The 20345-nt window shown below is 36.5% G+C and overlaps 3 protein-coding genes across 6 annotated transcripts in view; all 3 read right to left on the bottom strand.

Annotated features, from left to right (window-relative positions):
* The window catches only part of LOC122967880 (proteinase-activated receptor 2-like), a 42271-nt gene extending 22414 nt beyond the window's left edge, over positions 1-19857 (bottom strand). The window contains exons 1-7 of one of the 4 annotated variants that reach the window (XM_044332671.1): positions 6842-7040; positions 4459-4473; positions 3323-3349; positions 2929-2943; positions 1911-1952; positions 136-174; positions 67-102 (exon numbers count right to left, since the gene is read on the bottom strand). In XM_044332671.1, the coding sequence (XP_044188606.1) occupies positions 67-102; positions 136-174; positions 1911-1952; positions 2929-2943; positions 3323-3349; positions 4459-4473; positions 6842-6914 (247 nt within the window). In that variant the 5' untranslated portion in view covers positions 6915-7040. Of the gene's footprint in view, positions 1-66; positions 175-1910; positions 1953-2928; positions 2944-3322; positions 3350-4458; positions 4474-6841; positions 7041-19542 lie in introns of those variants that run through there. The other 3 variants (XM_044332669.1, XM_044332670.1, XM_044332672.1) reach the window with 3 other exon arrangements.
* LOC122968966 (proteinase-activated receptor 2-like) lies at positions 13995-15542 on the bottom strand. Its single transcript, XM_044334518.1, has 2 exons — positions 15524-15542; positions 13995-15260 (listed from the first exon to the last, which is right to left on the bottom strand). The coding sequence occupies exons 1-2, from the start codon at positions 15540-15542 to the stop codon at positions 14233-14235; spliced, it is 1047 nt and encodes a 348-aa protein (XP_044190453.1). The 3' UTR covers positions 13995-14232.
* On the bottom strand, positions 15648-17264 carry LOC122968963 (proteinase-activated receptor 2-like). The gene is made up of 2 exons (XM_044334516.1): positions 17258-17264; positions 15648-17163 (listed from the first exon to the last, which is right to left on the bottom strand). The coding sequence occupies exons 1-2, from the start codon at positions 17262-17264 to the stop codon at positions 16148-16150; spliced, it is 1023 nt and encodes a 340-aa protein (XP_044190451.1). The 3' UTR covers positions 15648-16147.
* Positions 19858-20345: the final 488 nt, after the last annotated feature.

Below are 20345 nucleotides of genomic sequence, written 5' to 3'. Positions count from 1 at the left end.
GTGTATACTACTACTATGCAGAATAATATAAATATACACACATTACAAACAGGGATTTCTACCCACCTTTGCTCACTTTACCGATCATGTCTGGATGTCCATTGCTCAGTACTTCGTTGGCTCGGGGGTAGCCATGCACCCCATGTCGGCTCTCTATACCAGCCATGGCTCCAACTGTTGTGAAGTGACAATATGAAAACATGTGAAAAGCAGAAGTATGCAGGTTTATATGCAGGAACAAACTATAATTTGACTACATCTGAAACTCAAATGTGAATTGCACTCTGTTCCTTTCAGCTGTGAGCATTTTGATCTGTTTCCTACTTGTAATAATAGTTCTCTGAGCTTGAGTCAGCAGCATTACAACAACATCCATTTTACATATAACTTTATCATATATTTTGATCAAAGTAATTCTCATCCAGCCTATAGCTTGAGAAGTGTTCATTCAATCTACTTCATACCTGACAGGTGTATTGCTGGGAATCAAGGAAGTGCAATGTCGATGTGTGAAGTTGTTTGAATGAGTGGTTCTTGAGAAATATATGAACATACCCCATGAAAAATGTTGAATTGCTTCTCCTTGCCCGTCGAGTCAACGAATAGAAAAAAACACAGTGGTATCAGAGGCTCGTTATGTTGATGAATGTACAAACAAGATGCACAAATAGCATAAGTAGGTTAGATGTTTTATAAAGTACACTTCAGACTGCCAGAAGTGTACATATTACACTAGACAGAGCAAATGAAGTCTCAGTTTACCAACAATGGTAAAATTGTGACCTATTCAACTTTAATGAAAAGTTTTTTTGGTCTGCTTGTGAAAACTATATAATAATCTCACATTTCATTCCATAAAACCAGAAGCACCAAATAATCCCTTCCAGACAATATCATGCTCAAACTGCCTCCTTACTATCACTACCAGTAACCTACTTGTTCCTGTGAAGGAGAAAGCTGCTAATATCAGCTCTTATGAAATGTGACTGTTCAAAATCGTAACTTGAAAATAGTTTTTGGGTTTAGATTCTCCACACTACCTTTGTTTGATTGAGGGATTGCCAAAAGAAAAGCACATGTAGACATCATTTCAACTAAATCCTGTGATCCTTGAACTTAATAATTCACATCATCAAAACTTAACATTCAAAACACATCAACATGATAAGAAATACTGATCAAGACTTTTTTTGTGGCCCAGCACAGGGAAGATGCAATGAGATATTCTATTGTTTATAATTTTATTCTAATTCTATTGCTATTGTTAATTGTAATGTTTATTCTTTCCTACAGTATATCTTGACAAAGAGGCTGGAAAGAGGATGAACAGAGCAAAACACCACATCAGTTAAAAAAAAATCAGAAATCTGACTTTGTGCATAACTTGCTTTACAGGCACTTTAGACAAATTAGACATGAAGCAAAAACATGAACATGTTTCATTGTCATGAATGGATATAGAATGAAGCAATATTACTAAATATAATGAGCAGAAACATTATGTAGTGTACCCTCACTGGGACCATCCCATCATATGAACTTTAATTAACTGGTTAAAATAGGACAGAAAGAAGTTAAGAATATCCCAAGAAATAAATTAAAATTAAAAAAAGACCAGTTTCAAGTCAGTGAAATTGAGAAAACACATTTATGTCACTTTTTGTGCAAAGAGTACATCATTTCCATTTGAATTCTGTGTTCATTTCATCTAATTTTGGATAAGATGTTGACTTTGGTGCTGCTAGGAACATGAATATATCAGACAGTGGAAAGTGAATTTGAGGTAAAGGGAGGCTGAGGTGAAGGTATAGTACATGGTAAAGCACAGCTGATGGTAGAAGTAGACATTGTAAACATTAGAATTACAACTGAATGTTATATAGTAGTCGAACTTATTTGTAGTCACTCACCTGGTGGACTGTCTATAGGTATTATACCTGCTAGAGCTTGACCTAGAATAACAAAAGACAAAGAAATTTACACACATGTAATAAAGGAGTGTATACTACTACTATGAGAATAACATGTATATACACACATTACAAACAGGGACTTTGCAGGTTCTTTGATTTGTTTTATTAAAGCATCCATTTCCATCTAAACTGGTTGTAGCTTTGCAGCAATATCAGCAGGGGTGTAAGAGGTACAGGACAGGAGATGTGGTTCACGTCGTATAAAAAAGCATAATGTTTTTTCCCCTCTAGTTTTACATTTGAATGAATACAGAATAAACCAATCTAATAAAATATAATGAGCAGAAACATCATGTATTATATCCTCACTGGGACAATCCCATAATCCGAACTTTAATTAACTGGTTAAAATAGGACAAAAATTAATTGGGAAAATTCCAAGAAATAAATTAAGATGATAAAAGATCAGTTTCTTTTCTTTGCACTATATGAACATCACACTACTTCATGCATTGACACTGAATGCTACAAGTGAATGAAAATAGTTATTGCAAATTAGTTGCATAAATGTAGGGCTTAAATAGTGAATAATATTTGGTTGATTGTGGAGGGAGAGGTTTGAGTTTCATACTGCTTAGCAAAAACATTTTCTTTTCAAACAACATTGCACATGACATTTTTCATAAACAAATAACTACATATATATATATACACCCTAAAAGGCAAATGTGAATACCACATGTTAGTGCATATGGCAATAAATCAGTATAGTTCTGATCTGTTCATCATGTAGTATTTCTTTCCTCTTATAATTCATTTGTGTGTAGTTGGTGAAGTTAGACGTGTTATTTTTTTTTCTTTTGTTTTTGGAGGTGAAATTACTAAAGGGTAAAGAGAGGCTGGGGTGAAGGTATAGTACATGATAAAGCACAGCAGATGGTAGAAGTAGACGTTGTAAACATTAGAATTACAACTGAATGTTATATATTAGGAGAATTTATTTGCAGTAACTTACCCTCTTCATATTTACCTTGAATAACAAAAGACAAAGAGATTTACACACACGTAATAAAGGAGTGTATACTACTACTGTGTAGAATTACATAAATATACACACATTACAAACAGGGACTTTGCATGTTCTTTGTTTTGTTTTATTGAAGCATCCATTTCCATCTAAACTGGCTGTAGCTTTGTGACAATATCAGCAGAGGTGTAAGAGGTACAGGACAGGAGATGTGATTCACACCAAATAAACAAGCATACTGTAAGTTTCTTTTACCTCTTCTTTTCCATTTGAATGAATACAGAATAAAACAATATTCTGCTGATGGTAGAAGTAGACATTGTAAACATTAGAATTACAGCTGAATGTTATATATTAGTAGAATTTATTTTTAGTCACTCACGTGGATGACCGTCTCCTGGACCTTGATCTATAATAACAAAAGACAAAGAAATTTACACACACGTAATAAAGGAGTGTATACTACTACTATACAGAATAACATGTATATACACACATTACAAACAGGGACTTTGCATGTTCTTTGTTTTGTTTTATTGAAGCATCCATTTCCATCTAAACTGGCTGTATCAGCGGCGATATCAGCAGAGGTGTAAGAGGTACAGGAGTACAGGAATAAATACAAAATAAAGCAATATAATTAAATATAATGAGCAGAAACATTATGTACTATATCCTTACTGGGACCATCCCATAATCTGAACTTTAATTAACTGGTTAAAAAGGGATAGAAAGAAATTTGGAAAATTCCAAGAAATAAATTAAGATTATAAAAGATCAGTTTCTATTCTTTGCACTATATGAACATCAGACTACATCATGCATTGACACTGAATGTTACAAGTGAATGAAAATAGTTATTAGAAATTAGTTACATAAATGTAGGGCTTAAATAGTGAATAATATTTGTACAGAGGTTGATTGTGGTGGGAGAGGTTTGAGTTTCATTCTGCTTAGAAAACATTTTCTTTTCATACAAAATTACACATTAAATGTTTCGTATATAAAATAACTATATATATACACCCTAAAAGGCAGATGTGAATACCATATGTTAGTGTATAATATGGTAATAATTCAATATAGTTCTGATCTGTTTATCACGTAGTGTTTTTTTCCACCTATAATTTATTTGTGTGCAGTTGGTGGAGTTAGACATGTATTTTTTTTTTGTTTGTTTTTTCTTTTTTTGGTGTTCGAACTTCTACAATTTCCCAGAACTTGGGTATCCAGGTTGGTGAAATTGAGAAAATAAACTTATGCCACCTTTTGTGCAAAGAGTACATCATTTTCATTTGAATTTTGTTTTCATTTATGTGAATTTGGATAAGATGTTGGCTTTGGTGCTTCTACGAACATGAAGAGATCAGACAGTGAAAAGTGAGTTTGAGGTAAAGGGAGGCTGAGGTGAAGGTATAGTACATGGTAAAGCACAGCTTATGGTAGAAGTAGACATTGTAAACATCAGAATTATAACTGAATGTTATATATTAGGAGAATTTATTTGCATTCACTTACCCTCTTCATATTCACCTGGAATAACAAAAGACAAAGAGATTTACACACGTAATAAAGGAGTGTATACTACTGCTATGCAGAAATACATAAATATACACACATTACAAACAGGGACTTTGCATGTTCTTTGTTTTGTTTTATTGAACCATCCATTTCCATCTTAACTGGTTGTAGATTTGGGGCAATATCAGCAGAGGTGTAAGAGGTACAGGACAGGAGATGTGATTTTCACCAAATAAACAAGCATACTGTATGTTTTTTTTTTACCTCTACTTTTCCATTTGAATGAATACAGAATAAAACAATATAACTAAATATAATGAGCAGAAACATTATGTACCGTATCCTTACTGGGACCATCCCATAATTTGAACTTTAATTAACTGGTTAAAGAAGTGTCAAACTCGGGGAAGCAGGAGTGGACCCAAACGCAGAGGCCGGAATGCAGATATGATTAAAAACTCTCCTTTAATTGTGGATGGTCATGGACAGGCAAACAGAGCTGAACAGAACTAGCAGCAGAAACAACACAAAACGATCCAACAAGTACTGAACAGAAAACCAGAACTTAAAGAAACTGAACTAACAAGGAGATGAGGTGCAGGTGGGGAGATGGGTGGAGAACTCGAGAGGGGAATGAACATACAGGGAGCTGATTGACTGAGGACACAGGGCAGGTGTGGAGGAGTACATGAACACACAAGGGAAACAGAACAAAAATCCAGAAAACAAACTCAATGCCATCTACACTAACCCATCCAAAACCAACCACAAACACACCCAAGCACACAACGCAACAAACTAATGATGCAGTCCTCTAAAACCCACCACCCAAATCATACAAGAAAACCCTTATGAACCAAGGAACTAAACAGACATACAAAACCAGGAGACCCCACAGAACACGACATAAGACCAAAAAACACCCAAAGTCCAGGCAAGATGTGACAAAGAAGGACAGAAAGAAATTGGGAAAATTCCAAGAAATAAATTAAGATAAAAAAAGATCAGTTTCTTTTCTTTGCACTATATGAGCATCACACCACTTCATGCATTGGCACTGACTGTTACAAGTGAATGAAAATAGTTATTGCAAATTAGTTGCACAAATGTAGGGCTTAAATAGTGAATAATATTTGGCAAGAGGTTGATTGTGGTGGGAGAGGTTTGAGTTTCATACTGCTTAGCAAACATTTCATTTTCAAACAAAATTGCGCATTACATTTTGTCATTAAAAAAATGAACATAAACACCCTGAAAGCGTTTCGTGAATACCACATGCTAGTGTATATGGCAGTAATTCAATACAGTTCTGACCTGTGTGTGTAGTTGGTGGAATTAGACGTGTTGTTTTTATGTATTAGAATTACTACAATTTCTCAGAACTTGGGAGTGAAATTGAAAAAAAAAACAACTTTTGCTTCTTTTTCTGCAAAGAGTACATCATTTCCATTCGAATTTTCTGATCATTTCATATAAATTTGGATAAGATGTTGACTTTGGTGCTGCTACGAATATGAATAGATCAGACAGTGAAAAGTGAGCTCGAGGTAAAGGGAGGCTGCTAGTAAATGAAAATTGCAGATAGAGTAAAAGACACAGTTTGTGTGTCTTTAGTCAACAGAGGTGCGCACACAGAGCTCTCCAACATAACAAATCAACTTTCATGTATTTTCTTTTACTCTTCTAGTATGTCGCATCTATAACATAATCTACTGACATGTCCGTCAGAAAAGGTTACAGTTTGAGACTGAATTGTACATTAATATCGTTCAGGTGTCACTGAATGTAATCCGTGATGTTGCAAAAACATCAGTACTGATGTTTGTCGTCCACAGTTGGCTGTGCGTCAGATTCTTTCCTTTGACTTTATTAAATACCTGCAGCATCACACAGCAGCTGAAACGATACATTAGTGATGTGCGCATTCACGCACCTGGCACAGCAGCAGTAACTTCATTAACAGGATCGGCAAGGATCTAACGGTAAATAATGTTCTGTGTTCTGCTACCCATCTACACCATTGACTGTATATAAAGAGGTCAGCTGTTACACACAGATTCCAGGTTTATACGGTAGGATTGTTGGTAATAAAGCATATACATGAACATACAATATCTGTGTCCGCGACCCCAGAAAAGTATGAATGGAACCGTGTGTGCGTCCGCGGTCACCCCGCACTTCTGAAATGAATCCGGCGCCCCTGACACTGACTATCTCTGTAACAAATTGTCCACAATTTCACACATTCACCATACACGGTCCAGCCATATAGGCTACTAGGTTATGGCCAAGTCTTTTTGGATTTTAAATCTACCTGAGCTGAATGTTTTCATGACAGCATAAAACATTAGTGATGGAAAAAAACAAAGCAATATCTTACCTGACTGACAAAGACAAGTCTGGACGCAACACAAAAGGAGAAACAGGTGAGACCATCGAGTCTTTAAAGTCATGGCTGCAAGAGCGTGTTAAAATAAAATGTAATGTAATGTCCGATGGTGTTACTGCTTCACTGTTTGAAGTGCCATCCCCTCTTCAAATAGATGATTTGGACACTAGTTGATGTCACTGAGTCAGCTGACCGCATCTAACCAACCGAGACACAGCTCAGGTTGATTTCGGTAATATGATAATAATCTCACTCATGAGTTCATCTTCCTTCCGTCATTGATAACTAGAACACACATTTCTCTTCATCTGCACTACAGGAACATTATATGGAAACATTCAAAACCCGCTTATCAATGATATTTCTACGCCTCCACTGATATAATATCAAAGAATAACTTATATATTGTCAGAAGATATTATTTTATGTTTAAATGACCAGCGTGTGTGACTTTTTTTTTTTTTTAGGTCTGCAGGTTTCATTTATGGACTTTGGTGGTTATTGTCCTTCTATTTAGATTATGCATTGAATTTTAGAAGTGACAGTAACACAGCATAAAATACTCTATTACAAGCAAAAACCATGCATTCAAACTATTGCTTCACTATAAGTACATAAGTATTAATTATCTGTTACCAGCTTCTCATATGTGAATATTTGCTATTTTTCTTATATATTATATATATATTTCTTATGCATTTGGGTTTTTGAGTCTTGGTCAGATAAATATATATAATACACCTTAAAAAAACACACACACCCAAAAATCTAAAAACAAACAAACAAACAAAAAAAAATCAACAACTCAATATTCTGGATTAATTAGATTCAATGGATTAATATACATTGAGTGGACAAATGCACTTCATCAGTGTAAATGTCTCTAGTCTGTACAAAGTTTGCCACGTCCTCTTTATCTTTTTGTGTGCCAACTGATACATGATATTACCTGATGTTGCAACGAAAGTGAGTAAAAGCACCCTATAACTTCCTGTTGACTTCAAAACTGTCCTCATCATGTAAGATGATCAGTTAAATCTTAAAAAACAGCTCTGAAGCAATCTAGTAACTAAGGTAAATATGCAGCTGAGTGATGTGACCACGTCTTTCTACTCCTCTAATAATCTGAATTGCTGCATTCTGGACAAGCTGGAGATGTGACTTTGGGTTGAGTCTAAACACAAGACAAGCTCATAAAAGTATAAAATATGAAAAAACTGGTTCAATTTGTAAAGATTATTTTTTCTTTGGAGAAAGTTTTATTTTTCTTACTTTTGTCAAGTCCCAAACAGGAAGCACAAACTCCAACTGCATGTTTAATATGTTGAAAACTGCAGTTGCCTTTTATTACGTGCTTTGTGAAATCTACAGTGACAGTTAAAGTAAAGTTCTTCAATATGCTCTAAGGCAGTAAATGGGAAATAATATTGAGTGGCATGTTTTTTGTGACCTAGGTTACTTGCCATAGTAGGGAAATTGTGGAGAGGGTTAAAAAGAAGAGGAGAAGAAGAGTTTTTTTTTTGGGAGATGTCAATTGTATTATTGGTTGCATATGCCAACATGTTATGTGTAAACTGAGGACAGTGACAAATAAAGTTCCATAAAAGTTTACCTTCACCTCCCGTAGTATTCTGTGCAGCAGTGTAACAGAGGAGGAGTGAACAAGAGCTGAGTGACAATCATTAACTGAAGTGAACAATTACGGTGTTAAAATGCCATTTCAAAAGAAAAGAAGAAAAAACAAAGAAGGGTGGATGATGTGTGTTTTCACAAAATGGCAACAAATTAATTGATACTTTTACAGTTGGACAAAGAAAGAGATATTTCTGACATTATGCCAGGCCCTGGGAGGTATGAAAAGTCTTCTACACACAGAATAAATAGTTGGGATGAAATTTTGTCTTTGAGAGGAATTTTAGATGAACACAACCCTGGATTGTGAGCAAAGGTTGAAATATCAGGATTATTTTGTAAAGGAGAAATACCTGGATTGATCTTTCCCATGTCGACCCATCCACAGAGTCAGGAAACCGCTAGTTAGACAATTACTTTTATTGACAAACTAAAATGTAGATATACAAGCAAAAATTATTACTTTAAAAACACAGAAAAACTTTTTTTCCTACATTATAAAACCTGCTAAATTTTGCCCATTTTAGGTTTGGGTCTCAATTCTGGCACATCAAACATTGACAGAAAATTCATCAAATTACAACATGGAATAAAAGATTAGACCAATTGAAACTGCTTAAAGGCAATCATTCATATCCTGCTGAAATCAAGTAAAAACTGCATCAAGCAAAATGAATATAAAAAAATATAAAAACAATTAAATGTATTTACAAAAAACATGAGCAATAACTTAGACAGCTCAAAGCTCTAAAACAGGAGGTCACTGACAAAGATGACTCCTTACATGCACTGAACCAAACCTGAGGTGGAAGAATTGAAAGTAGAATAAGAAAATAAGCAAATGTGAGTTGGTCTCTGTTCCTTTCAGCTGTGAACACTTTGACCTGTTTCCTACTTGTAATAAAAGTCCTCTGATTCTGAGTCAGCAGCATTATAACATACATTTTACATATAACTTATGTAATTTATATAATTAGAGTAATCAAGACCAAAACATGAAACAAACCAGGCCTATATTTAACCGAACAAGACACAGCTTGGGTTGATTTCAGTAATATGATCATAATCTCACTCATGAGTTCATCTTCCTTCCGTCATTACCAGCAAGAACACGCATTTCTCTTCATCTGTACCACAGGAACATTATGTGGAAAGACTCAAAACCCGCTTATCAATGATATCTCTAGATATCTACTGATATAGTATCAAAGAATATGTCAAAGTACATAGTGCAGTGCAATAAAAATACTGCAGTAAAAATACTCCTTATGAACATGGCAGGATTTACCTCCTACAGGCAAAAGTTAGTTTTTTGCCCCACTACACATGGGAGTAGGACTCTAGAGCCAAACTTATTTGTTGATTAATTGATTTGCTGATATGATCGACAATTAATTGCCAGAAATGTTCATAATTATTTATTGTAATCTTTCTGAGCAAAGATGCCAGAAATCCTCTGGTACCAGCTTGTCCTACGTGAATATTTGCTAGTTTTCTTATATATGACATATATTTCTTATATAATTGGGTTTGGGCTATTGGTCAGATGAAAGAATATGTTAAAGGACAGGTTCACAGTTTTTCAAGCCTCTCTTATCCAACAGTCAGGTGCCCAAATGAACACTGAAGTAGCTTTCTCTTGCCATAATCATTCCTCCTGTTCACACTGACCATGGGGGCCAAAATCCACAGTCCTCCTTCTGTGCAAAAATGTATCCAAAAGTTTTTATGAAGCTGATATGAAGGTTTTTTGCAAATGAGTCAAATCAAGCAGATATCTGAGTTCCTCTTTTTGTTACTATACTTCCACTGCAGCTCAACAGGGAAACACTGTCTGAGGAAACACAAAGAGGGAATTTGATGCTAAAAAGACTGTAAATGTGGCAGATATCTACTTGATATGACTAACTCAACCTGCTGAAGCATCATATAACTTCAGGTAGACTTTTAAATACATTTTTGTGCAAAATGACTGTGTGGACACACTGTGGATTTTGTCCCTCATCACTTCCATTGAAAGTACTTTTGAAGGGGATCTTTTAATAGCCAATATGAACAGGGGGAATGATGACAGCGAGGAAAACCTTTTTCACTGTTCATATGGACACCTGACTGTTGTTTTAAGACAATATTACGTTTAACACATTATATGTTAACTTGGACTTCAAGGAATAATGATAGGAATTATCCACTATGTTCTGACATTTTATACACTGAACAATCAATCATTTATTAAAGAAAATAATTGTCAGACCTATTAATAATGAAAATAATTGTTGGTTGCAGCCTTACAGTACTCCTATGATGGAATAATACTACCTTGTCCTCAGTTTTCTGTGTCGAAAAAGATAAAACACAACTTTACAACAAATGAGCTCAATATAAATTAAAACGATTCAAGTCTTATAACTAGATTCTGACCCAGTCTCTCTTCAAGACCAGGACCACAAGATGGAGAATGGAAGACCTGTCAGAGTTGATATTCAGTGGTGCAAATTTCTATGAAGATTTCTATAAAAAAAAATGCAATTTATCAAATTATGTAGACCCCAATAACATGGAAACTTTTGGGGCCACCTGGGGGTCTGGTCAGTTGCTGCTCTGCCTGGTTGGTAATCCAGCCTTACTTATGAATATTATAAACATTATTACTGATGCAGTAACCTGTAAGCAGCATTACATTGCTGTCAAAATGGAGCTAATTTTAACAAGGTTATATACTCTTAACTTGGTTTTACATTTTAGTCTTTATGTGAAAAGAAGCTCAAGCTGTGAAATGAATCCAGTGGAGTAAAAAGTTTCCACCCTATTAACATACATGAGGGGGGCAAAATATTTGCAATAATTTATAACGCACTCCAGTTCACCACCATCACCCACTATAACCTCATAAATAAACACAAAGTTATCACCTTTCTGACAATGTCAACAAAAACTGAAAATGTATAAGCTTCGTAAAAGTAGAATTTATGTCAGAGCTGTTGTATTGGATTGCATTAGATTGCACAGGTGCTCCTAATAAAGTGTTCAATGAATGTACATATAGGATGTACTGCACATTTCTCACCAGCAGGGGGAAGCATTAAACAAACTATGCCAAAGAGGGATGTTTGCTGATCAGTTAAGTGTTGTTTCTTGGTTGTCTTTCACTCACAATGATACAAAGGTTACATTTAGACAAAAGATTGTTTTGTTTTAAAAGTGGTGAATATTTAAAGAAAGTACAAAGTAAGACATGACTGAAAGCTTTTCACTGTGAAACATATGTGCAATAAAATAATCTTTTCAGTAAATATATATATAATGACCACAACAAAATAGGACACACATCATGCTTAGTTTTAACAGAAAATAAGTTTATTAACACAAATTAACCAAATTAGACCAAATCAAACAAAATTAACTAAGCATTCACAATATGGAGTGTGGAAATCAGTGGAGTCATTGATGTGTGATGTGCATGAATATAAAGTGTGTATGTGAGTGTTTTAAGATGCAAGAACGTAAACTTTATTTATTTATTTTTATTTATTTATTTGCACAGTAAAAGCAAAACAACATAAAACAACACAACAAAAGAGAAGAAATAAATTGTGCAGGTGAGATTTAGAAAACCCCTAGAGGCTTATGGGAATAATCTCACCTCATTACACATTATAAACAGATACAAAAGTCATGTGATCTACAAAAATAAACAAACAAGCAACCAAAGAGTCAAAAGCAAACATAAAACATAACCAAACTACAGAAACAGAACTAAACCAAACCAAGTAGCTGAAGGGGAGAACAGAGAGCCGCAACCAGCAGCAGCCGTAAGCAGTCAGAGAAGAATGTGAGACTGAGCTGTGCTGCAGCCTGGACTTAAATAACCTGGGAACCCTGTGGGCCCTCAGCTGTTGCAAGCTGCCCTCATGAACACCTCCAGAGGGAACAGACAGGTAAATCACAAGGCCAAACAAAATGTGACACCCACCCCATCCTCTCCCTTGAGACGTTGTCCCATCGTGATCACAGCAACCAAAGCAAAACAAAACAATCTTCAAAACAACAACAACAACCCCAGCAGAATAAAATGTTTGGCCAACAGCTGGAGGACCAGCAGAGAGAGCAGACAGATAAATCACAAGGCCAAGAAAAGGTGACACCTGGGGTGTTTCCTGTATATATGTATACAGGAAATACAAAACATTGACAAAATAGTAAGTCCTTGTATTTATTTGCATATTCTCTTGCAGCTTATAAAGCGTCTCAACAGCTATTGGATGGATTGCAATGAAATTTGGTACCTGAAATTGAAAAACTGGTTCAATTTGTAAAGATTATTTTTACTTTGGAGAAAGTTTTATTCTCTTACTTTTGTCAAGTCCCAAACAGGAAGCACAAACTCCAACTGCACGTTTAATATGTTGAAAACTGCAGTTGCCTTTTATTATGTACTTTGTGAAATCTACAGTGACAGATCCCACCTGAATAAAGAAATCATTATTTGGTCATATTGACTTGATGACCAGTTAGATGACCAAACACAAAGTTCTTCAACATGATGTAAGGCAGTAAATGGGAAATAATATTGAGGGGTATGTATTTTGTGACCTAGGTTACTTGCCATAGTAGGGAAATTGTGGAGAGGGTTAAAAAGAAGAGGAGAAGAAGAGTTTTGTTGGGAGACGTCAATTGTATTATTGGTTGCATATGCTAACATGTTGTGTGTAAACTGAGAACAGTGACAAATAAAGTTCCATAAAAGTTTACCTTCACCTCCCGTGGTATTCTGTGCAGCAGTGTAACAGAGGAGGAGTGAACAAGAGCTGAGTGACAATCATTAACTGAAGTGAACAATTACGGTGTTAAAATGCCATTTCAAAAGAAAAGAAGAAAAAACAAAGAAGGGTGGATGATGTGTGTTTTCACAAAATGGCAACAAATTAGTTGGTATTTTTACAGTTGGACAAAGAAAGAGACATTTCTGACATTATGCCAGGCCCTGGGAGGTATGAAAAATCTTCTACTCACAGAATAAATAATTGGGATGAAATTTTGTCTTTGACAGGAATTTTAGATGAACACAACCCTGGATTGTGAACAAAGGTTAAAATATCAGGATTGTTTTGAAAATGAGAAGTACCGGAATTGACCTTTCCCATGTCGACCCGTCCACAGAGTCAGGAAACTGCTAGTTAGACAATTACTTTTATTGACAAACTAAAATGTAGATATACAAGCAAAAATTATTACTTTAAACAACACACACAAACTTTTATCCTACATTATAAAACCTGCTAAATTTTGCCCATTTTAGGTTTGGGTCTCAATTCTGGCACATCAAACACTGACAGAAAATTCATCAAATTACAACATGGAATAAAAGATTAGACCCATTAAAACTAAATAAAGGCAATCATTCATATCCTGCTGAAATCAAGCAAACTGCATCAAGCAAAGTGCATAAAACAAGTTTGTCGTAAAAGATATAAAGACAATTAAATGTATTAAAACAATATAAGCAGTAATTTAGACGGCTCAAAGCTCTGAAACAGGAGGTCATTGCCAAAGATGACTCCTAAATTTCCTTACATGTACTGAACCAAACCTGAGGTGGAAGACGTCACAGTAGAATAAGAAAAAAAAGGTAACACTTTATTTTATTTTAATATACAAATAAAAAGACCTGTAAATTAAGTGTTACCAAAAAACGATATCTGAAGAGAGATAATGATCAGGAATAAAACAGCTTAATAATGATTAATCCACTAGCATTCAGTGCTCTGTGTGTTTCCTGACTTAGGCGTGGTGTGTTGCTCTTGTGAGTTTTTCGGAGCCCTGAAGGAAACCTTCATCCTCTTCACTGTTCTCTCACTCCTGCAGAGGAACGTGTTCTTCACATGATCCCTGAAATTCTTGGAGATAAAGTAGTAAACAAAAGGGTCGATGCAGCTGTTGAGACTTGCCAGGCACAGGGTGGTGATGTAAAATCTGTACAGGTGGTTGTCGGCCCCGCCCAACATGAGGATATAGTGTACCAGCAGCATGACATTATAGGGGGTGAAGCACACTAAAAACATAACCAACACTGTGATCATCAAGACCACAGCCTTCCGTCGCTTCTTGGTGATGGCAGCATCTGTCATGCTGCTCCTGAGAGCTTTGAGCATGAGGATGTAGGATATGATGCACACAATAGCGGGAACAACAAATCCCAGAGTTCCTATTGTCAGGAAGTAGCCAGCTGCTATTTTCAGCCAACTTTCCCTGGTGACATCATTGCAAGTAAAGATTTGTGGATTGAAGTTTGTTATTCTGACCTGTTGGTCATACAGGTAGAGAGGGATGGTGATAAGCCAGACCACCACCCAGACTGTGATGGAGACGGCAACGGGTATGCGGTTGTCCCTCTGCTGCGCGGACAGTGGGTGGACCACCGCCCAATAACGCTGGACACTTATGCAGGTGATAAAGGCGATGGAGCAGTACATGTTGCTGTAGAAAAACGCCACCAGCACTTTGCACAGCCCTTTTCCGTAGATCCAGTTGTTCCCGTTGAAGTGGTATGATATCTTCAGGGGGACCCAAATGACAAAGAGCAAATCAGCCAGAGCCAGGTTTGCCATGTAGATTGACGAGGGGTGCTTTTTCTTGGTCCTGAAGAGGAATACCCATATTGCCATGGCGTTGGTGGGCAGCCCCACAGCAAACACAATGATGTAGATGATTGGGACGAAGATAGTTGTAAGATGACTGCTCAGGATTTCCTTGTATTGGGATCTGACTTCTACCCCATCTGGGAAAAGAAGAAAAAACAAAGAAGGGTGGATGATGTGTGTTTTCACAAAATGGCAATAAATTAGTTGGTATTTTTACAGTTGGACAAAGAAAGAGACATTTCTGACATTATGCCAGGCCCTGGGAGGTATGAAAAATCTTCTACACACAGAATAAATAATTGGGATGAAATTTTGTCTTTGACAGGAATTTTAGATGAACACAACCCTGGATTGTGAACAAAGGTTAAAATATCAGGATTGTTTTGAAAATGAGAAGTACCGGAATTGATCTTTCCCATGTTGACCCGTCCACAGAGTCAGGAAACTGCTAGTTAGACAATTACTTTTATTGACAAACTAAAATGTAGATATACAAGCAAAAATTATTACTTTAAAAACACAGAAAAACTTTTATCCTACATTATAAAACCTGCTAAATTTTGCCCATTTTAGGTTTGGGTCTCAATTCTGGCACATCAAACACTGACAGAAAATTCATCAAATTACAACATGGAATAAAAGATTAGACCCATTAAAACTAAATAAAGGCAATCATTCATATCCTGCTGAAATCAAGCAAACTGCATCAAGCAAAGTGCATAAAACAAGTTTGTCGTAAAAGATATAAAGACAATTAAATGTATTAAAACAATATAAGCAGTAATTTAGACAGCTCAAAGCTCTGAAACAGGAGGTCATTGCCAAAGATGACTCCTAAATTTCCTTACGTGTACTGAACCAAACCTGAGGTGGAAGACGTCACAGTAGAATAAGAAAAAAAAGGTAACACTTTATTTTATTTTAATATACAAATAAAGAGACCTGTAAATTAAGTGTTACCAAAAAACGATATCTGAAGAGAGATAATGATCAGGAATAAAACAGCTTAATAATGATTAATCCACTAGCATTCAGTGCTCTGTGTGTTTCCTGACTTAGGCGTGGTGTGTTGCTCTTGTGAGTTTTTCGGAGCCCTGAAGGAAACCTTCATCCTCTTCACTGTTCTCTCACTCCTGCAGAGGAACGTGTTCTTCACATGATCCCTGAAGTCCTTGGAGATAAAGTAGTAAACAAAAGGGTCGATGCAGCTGTTGAGACTAGCCAGGCACAGGGTGGTGATGTAAAATCTGTACAGGTGGTTGTCAGCCCCGCCCAACAAGAGGATATAGTGTACCAGCAGCATGATGTTACTGGGGGTAAAGCACACTAAAAACATAACCAACACCGTGATCATCAAGACCACAGCCTTCCGTCGCTTCTTGGTGATGGCAGCATCTGTCATGCTGTTCCTGAGAGCTTTGAGCATGAGGATGTAGGATATGATACACACAATAGTGGGAACAACAAATCCCAGAGTTCCCATTGTCAGGAAGTAGCCAGCTGCTATTTTCACCTGACTTTCCCTGGTGACATCATGGCAGGTAAGGATTTTTGGCTTGAAGTTTGTTATTCTGACCTGTTGGTCATACAGGTAGAGAGGGATGGTGATAAGCCAGACCACCACCCAGACTGTGATGGAGACGGCAACGGGTATGCGGTTGTCCCTCTGCTGCGCGGACAGTGGGTGGACCACCGCCCAATAACGTTGGACACTTATGCAGGTGATAAAGGCGATGGAGCAGTACATGTTGCTGTAGAAAAACGCCACCAGCACTTTGCACAGCCCTTCTCCGTAGATCCAGTTGTTCCCGTTGAAGTGGTATGATATCTTCAGGGGTACCCAGATGACAAAGAGCAAATCAGCCAGAGCCAGGTTTGCCATGTAGATTGACGACGGGCGCTTTTTCTTGGTCCTGAAGAGGAATACCCATATTGCCATGGCGTTGGTGGGCAGCCCCACAGCAAACACAATGATGTAGATGATTGGGAGGAAGATAGTTGTAAGATGACTGCTCAGGAATTCTTTGTCTTTGGATCTGACTAAAGGCAATCAAGACCAAAACATCAAACAAACAGGGCCTATATTCAACGTATGTTAATGTAGAAGTATTTTTTGGCTGGATGAGCCACAGACCAGCCATGTAACCGCGGTTATCTGTAAGTGAGTGAGTGTCTGAGTAATGAAGTTTCACCACTGGTTGGCCAGCAGAGTGATGAAGTTTCACCGTTGGCCGTTGCTCTTTTAAAATGAATCAGCGTGAGATGATGGAAACAGAGAACAGCAGCGCAGCGCAGACTGACTGTTTCCTCTGTGGTGCGTTTGGATTTTATAACTGAACTAATACCAGGACGCAAACTTTTTATTTCTCTGATGTTTTCACATCACAAACTATGAACAACAGCAGTAAAATACGAGTCTTGAAGGTAAAACATGCGACTCATGGAGCTGTTATATCAGTTTACTATGGGGTGACTGCATTGCAGGTGCGCTTGATTTGACTGCAATTGTGGTAACTGGGCAGAGAGGAGCTTCCTGAATTTGCACGCAAAACGCTGTCAAAATTTTCATTCATAATTTCCAGTGCAGCCTCCATGATCATCGACTGGGAAAGAGGCAGAAAAAAGGCACATAGAGTCATGACAGAGGTTGAACATGTAGTTAAAGCGCCCCAAATAATAATCACTCTGACAAAAATTTCAATGCAGAGTGAGAAACGAGAATCTGCAGAGTGAAACATATGAAACATCCCAAGATATGAGTGGAAAGTATTGTTCTTGCAACCGCATTTATACCCTTTTTCACTCAAACGTACCGTAACCATGTCATGTGATACGCTACTTTAGCACACTTTACCAGCAAATATTACTGGGACCACTACAGAAAATTGCAAATGAACATTTAATATCCAGGAATGCACATTACAGACACTACCACTGACCATGCCTGTATGCATGTATGTAGGATTGTCCTTCGCATAACTTGAGAACTGTTCATTGTACCTGGCAGGTGGAAAAATTTCAACAAAATTTCATATTATATATTTCGTACATAAATAACTATATATATACACCCTAAAAGCCATACATGGATACCACATGCTAGTGTATATGGCAATAATTCAAAATAGTTCTGACCTGATTATCATGTAATAATTTTTTCCTCCTATAGTTTAGTTGTGTGTAGTTGGTGAAGTTAGACATATTTCTTTTTTTATTTTCTTTTTGGTGGTGAAACTACTGCAATTTCCCAGAACTTGGGTATCCAGGTTGGTGAAATTGAGAAAATAAACTTATGTCACTTTTTGTGCAAAGAGTACATCATTTCCATTCGAACTTTCTGATCATTTCATGTAAATTTTGAATAAGATGTTGACTTTGGTGCTGCTACAAACATGAATAGATCAGATAGTGAAAAGTGAGCTTGAGGTAAAGGGAGGCTGAGGTGAAGGTATTGTACATGGTAAAGCACAGCTGATGGTAGAAGTAGACATTGTAAACATTAGAATTACAGCTGAATGTTATATATTAGTAGAATTTATTTTTAGTCACTCACGTGGATGACCGTCTACTGGACTTACTGGACCTTGACCTAGAATAACAAAAGACAAAGGAATTTACACGCATGTAATAATGGAGTGTATACTACTACTATGCAGAATAACATGTATATACAAACATTACAAAAAGGGATTTAGTAGGTTTTTTGATTTGTTTTATTAAAGCATCCATTTCCATCTAAACTGGCTGTAGCTTTGCAGCAATATCAGCGGAGGTGTAAGAGGTACAGGACAGGAGATTTGGTTTGCACCATATACATGAATACTACATGTTAGCGTATATGGCAACAATTCAATATAGTTCTGACCTGATTATCATGTAGTAATTTTTTCCTCCTATAATTTATTTGTGTGTAGTTGTAGTTAGACATACTTCTTTTTTATTTTCTTTTTGGTGGTGAAACTACTGCAATTTCCCAGAACTTGGGTATCCAAATTAGTGAAACTGAGAAAACACACTTATGACACTTTTTGTGCAAAGAGTATATAATTTCCATTTGAATCCTTTGTTCATTTCTTCTAATTTTGAATAAGAAGTTGACTTTGGTGCTGCAACAAACATGAAGAAATGAGACAGTGAAAAGTGAGCTTGAGGTAAAGGGAGGCTGAGGTGAAGGTATAGTACATGGTAAAGCACAGCTGATGGTAGAAGTAGACATTGTAAACATTAGAATTACAACTGAATGTTATATATTATTATTTATTTTCAGTCACTCACCTGGTGGACCCACTGGACCCACTGGACCTTGACCTAGAATAACAGAAGAGAAAGAAATTTACACACATGTAATAAAGGGTGTATACTACTACTATGCAGAATAATATAAATATACACACATTACAAACAGGGATTTCTACCCACCTTTGCTCACTTTACCGATCATGTCTGGATGTCCATCGCTCAGTACTTTGTTGGCTCGGGGGTTGCCATGCTCCCCACGTCGGCTCTCTATACCAAGGGCGCCTCCAGCTGTTGTGAAGTGACAATATGAAAACATGTGAAAAGCAGAAGTATGCAGGTTTATATGCAGGAACAAACTATAATTTGACTACATCTGAAACTCAAATGTGAATTGCACTCTGTTCCTTTCAGCTGTGAGCATTTTGATCTGTTTCCTACTTGTAATAATAGTTCTCTGAGCTTGAGTCAGCAGCATTACAACAACATCCATTTTACATATAACTATAAATTTTACATATAAGAGAATTACTTTGATCATATATTTTGATCAAGGTAATTCTCATCCAGCCTATAGCTTGAGAAGTGTTCATTCATTCTACTTCATACCTGACAGGTGGATTGCTGGGAATCAAGGAAGTGCAATGTCGATGTGTGAAGTTGTTTGAATGAGTGGTTCTTGAGAAATATATAAAAATACCCCATAAACAATGTTGATTTGCTTCTTCCACCCGTCAAGTCAACGAACAGAAAAACACACAGCGGTATCAGAGGCTCGTTATATTGATGAATGTACAAACAAGATGCACAAATAGCATAAGTAGGTTAGATGTTTTATAAAGTACACTTCAGACTGCCAGAAATGTACATATTACACTAGACAGAGCAAATGAAGTCTCAGTTTACCAGCAATGGTAAAATTGTGACCTATTCAACTTTAATGAAAAGTTTTTTTGGCCTGCTTGTGGAAACTATATAATAATCTC

Source organism: Thunnus albacares, chromosome 18 (genome assembly GCF_914725855.1).
Source record: "Thunnus albacares chromosome 18, fThuAlb1.1, whole genome shotgun sequence".
NCBI classification, from domain to species: Eukaryota; Metazoa; Chordata; class Actinopteri; order Scombriformes; family Scombridae; genus Thunnus; species Thunnus albacares.
The sequence above is the reverse complement of the archived record's forward strand: the minus strand, read 5'-3'. Positions and strand labels throughout refer to the sequence as shown.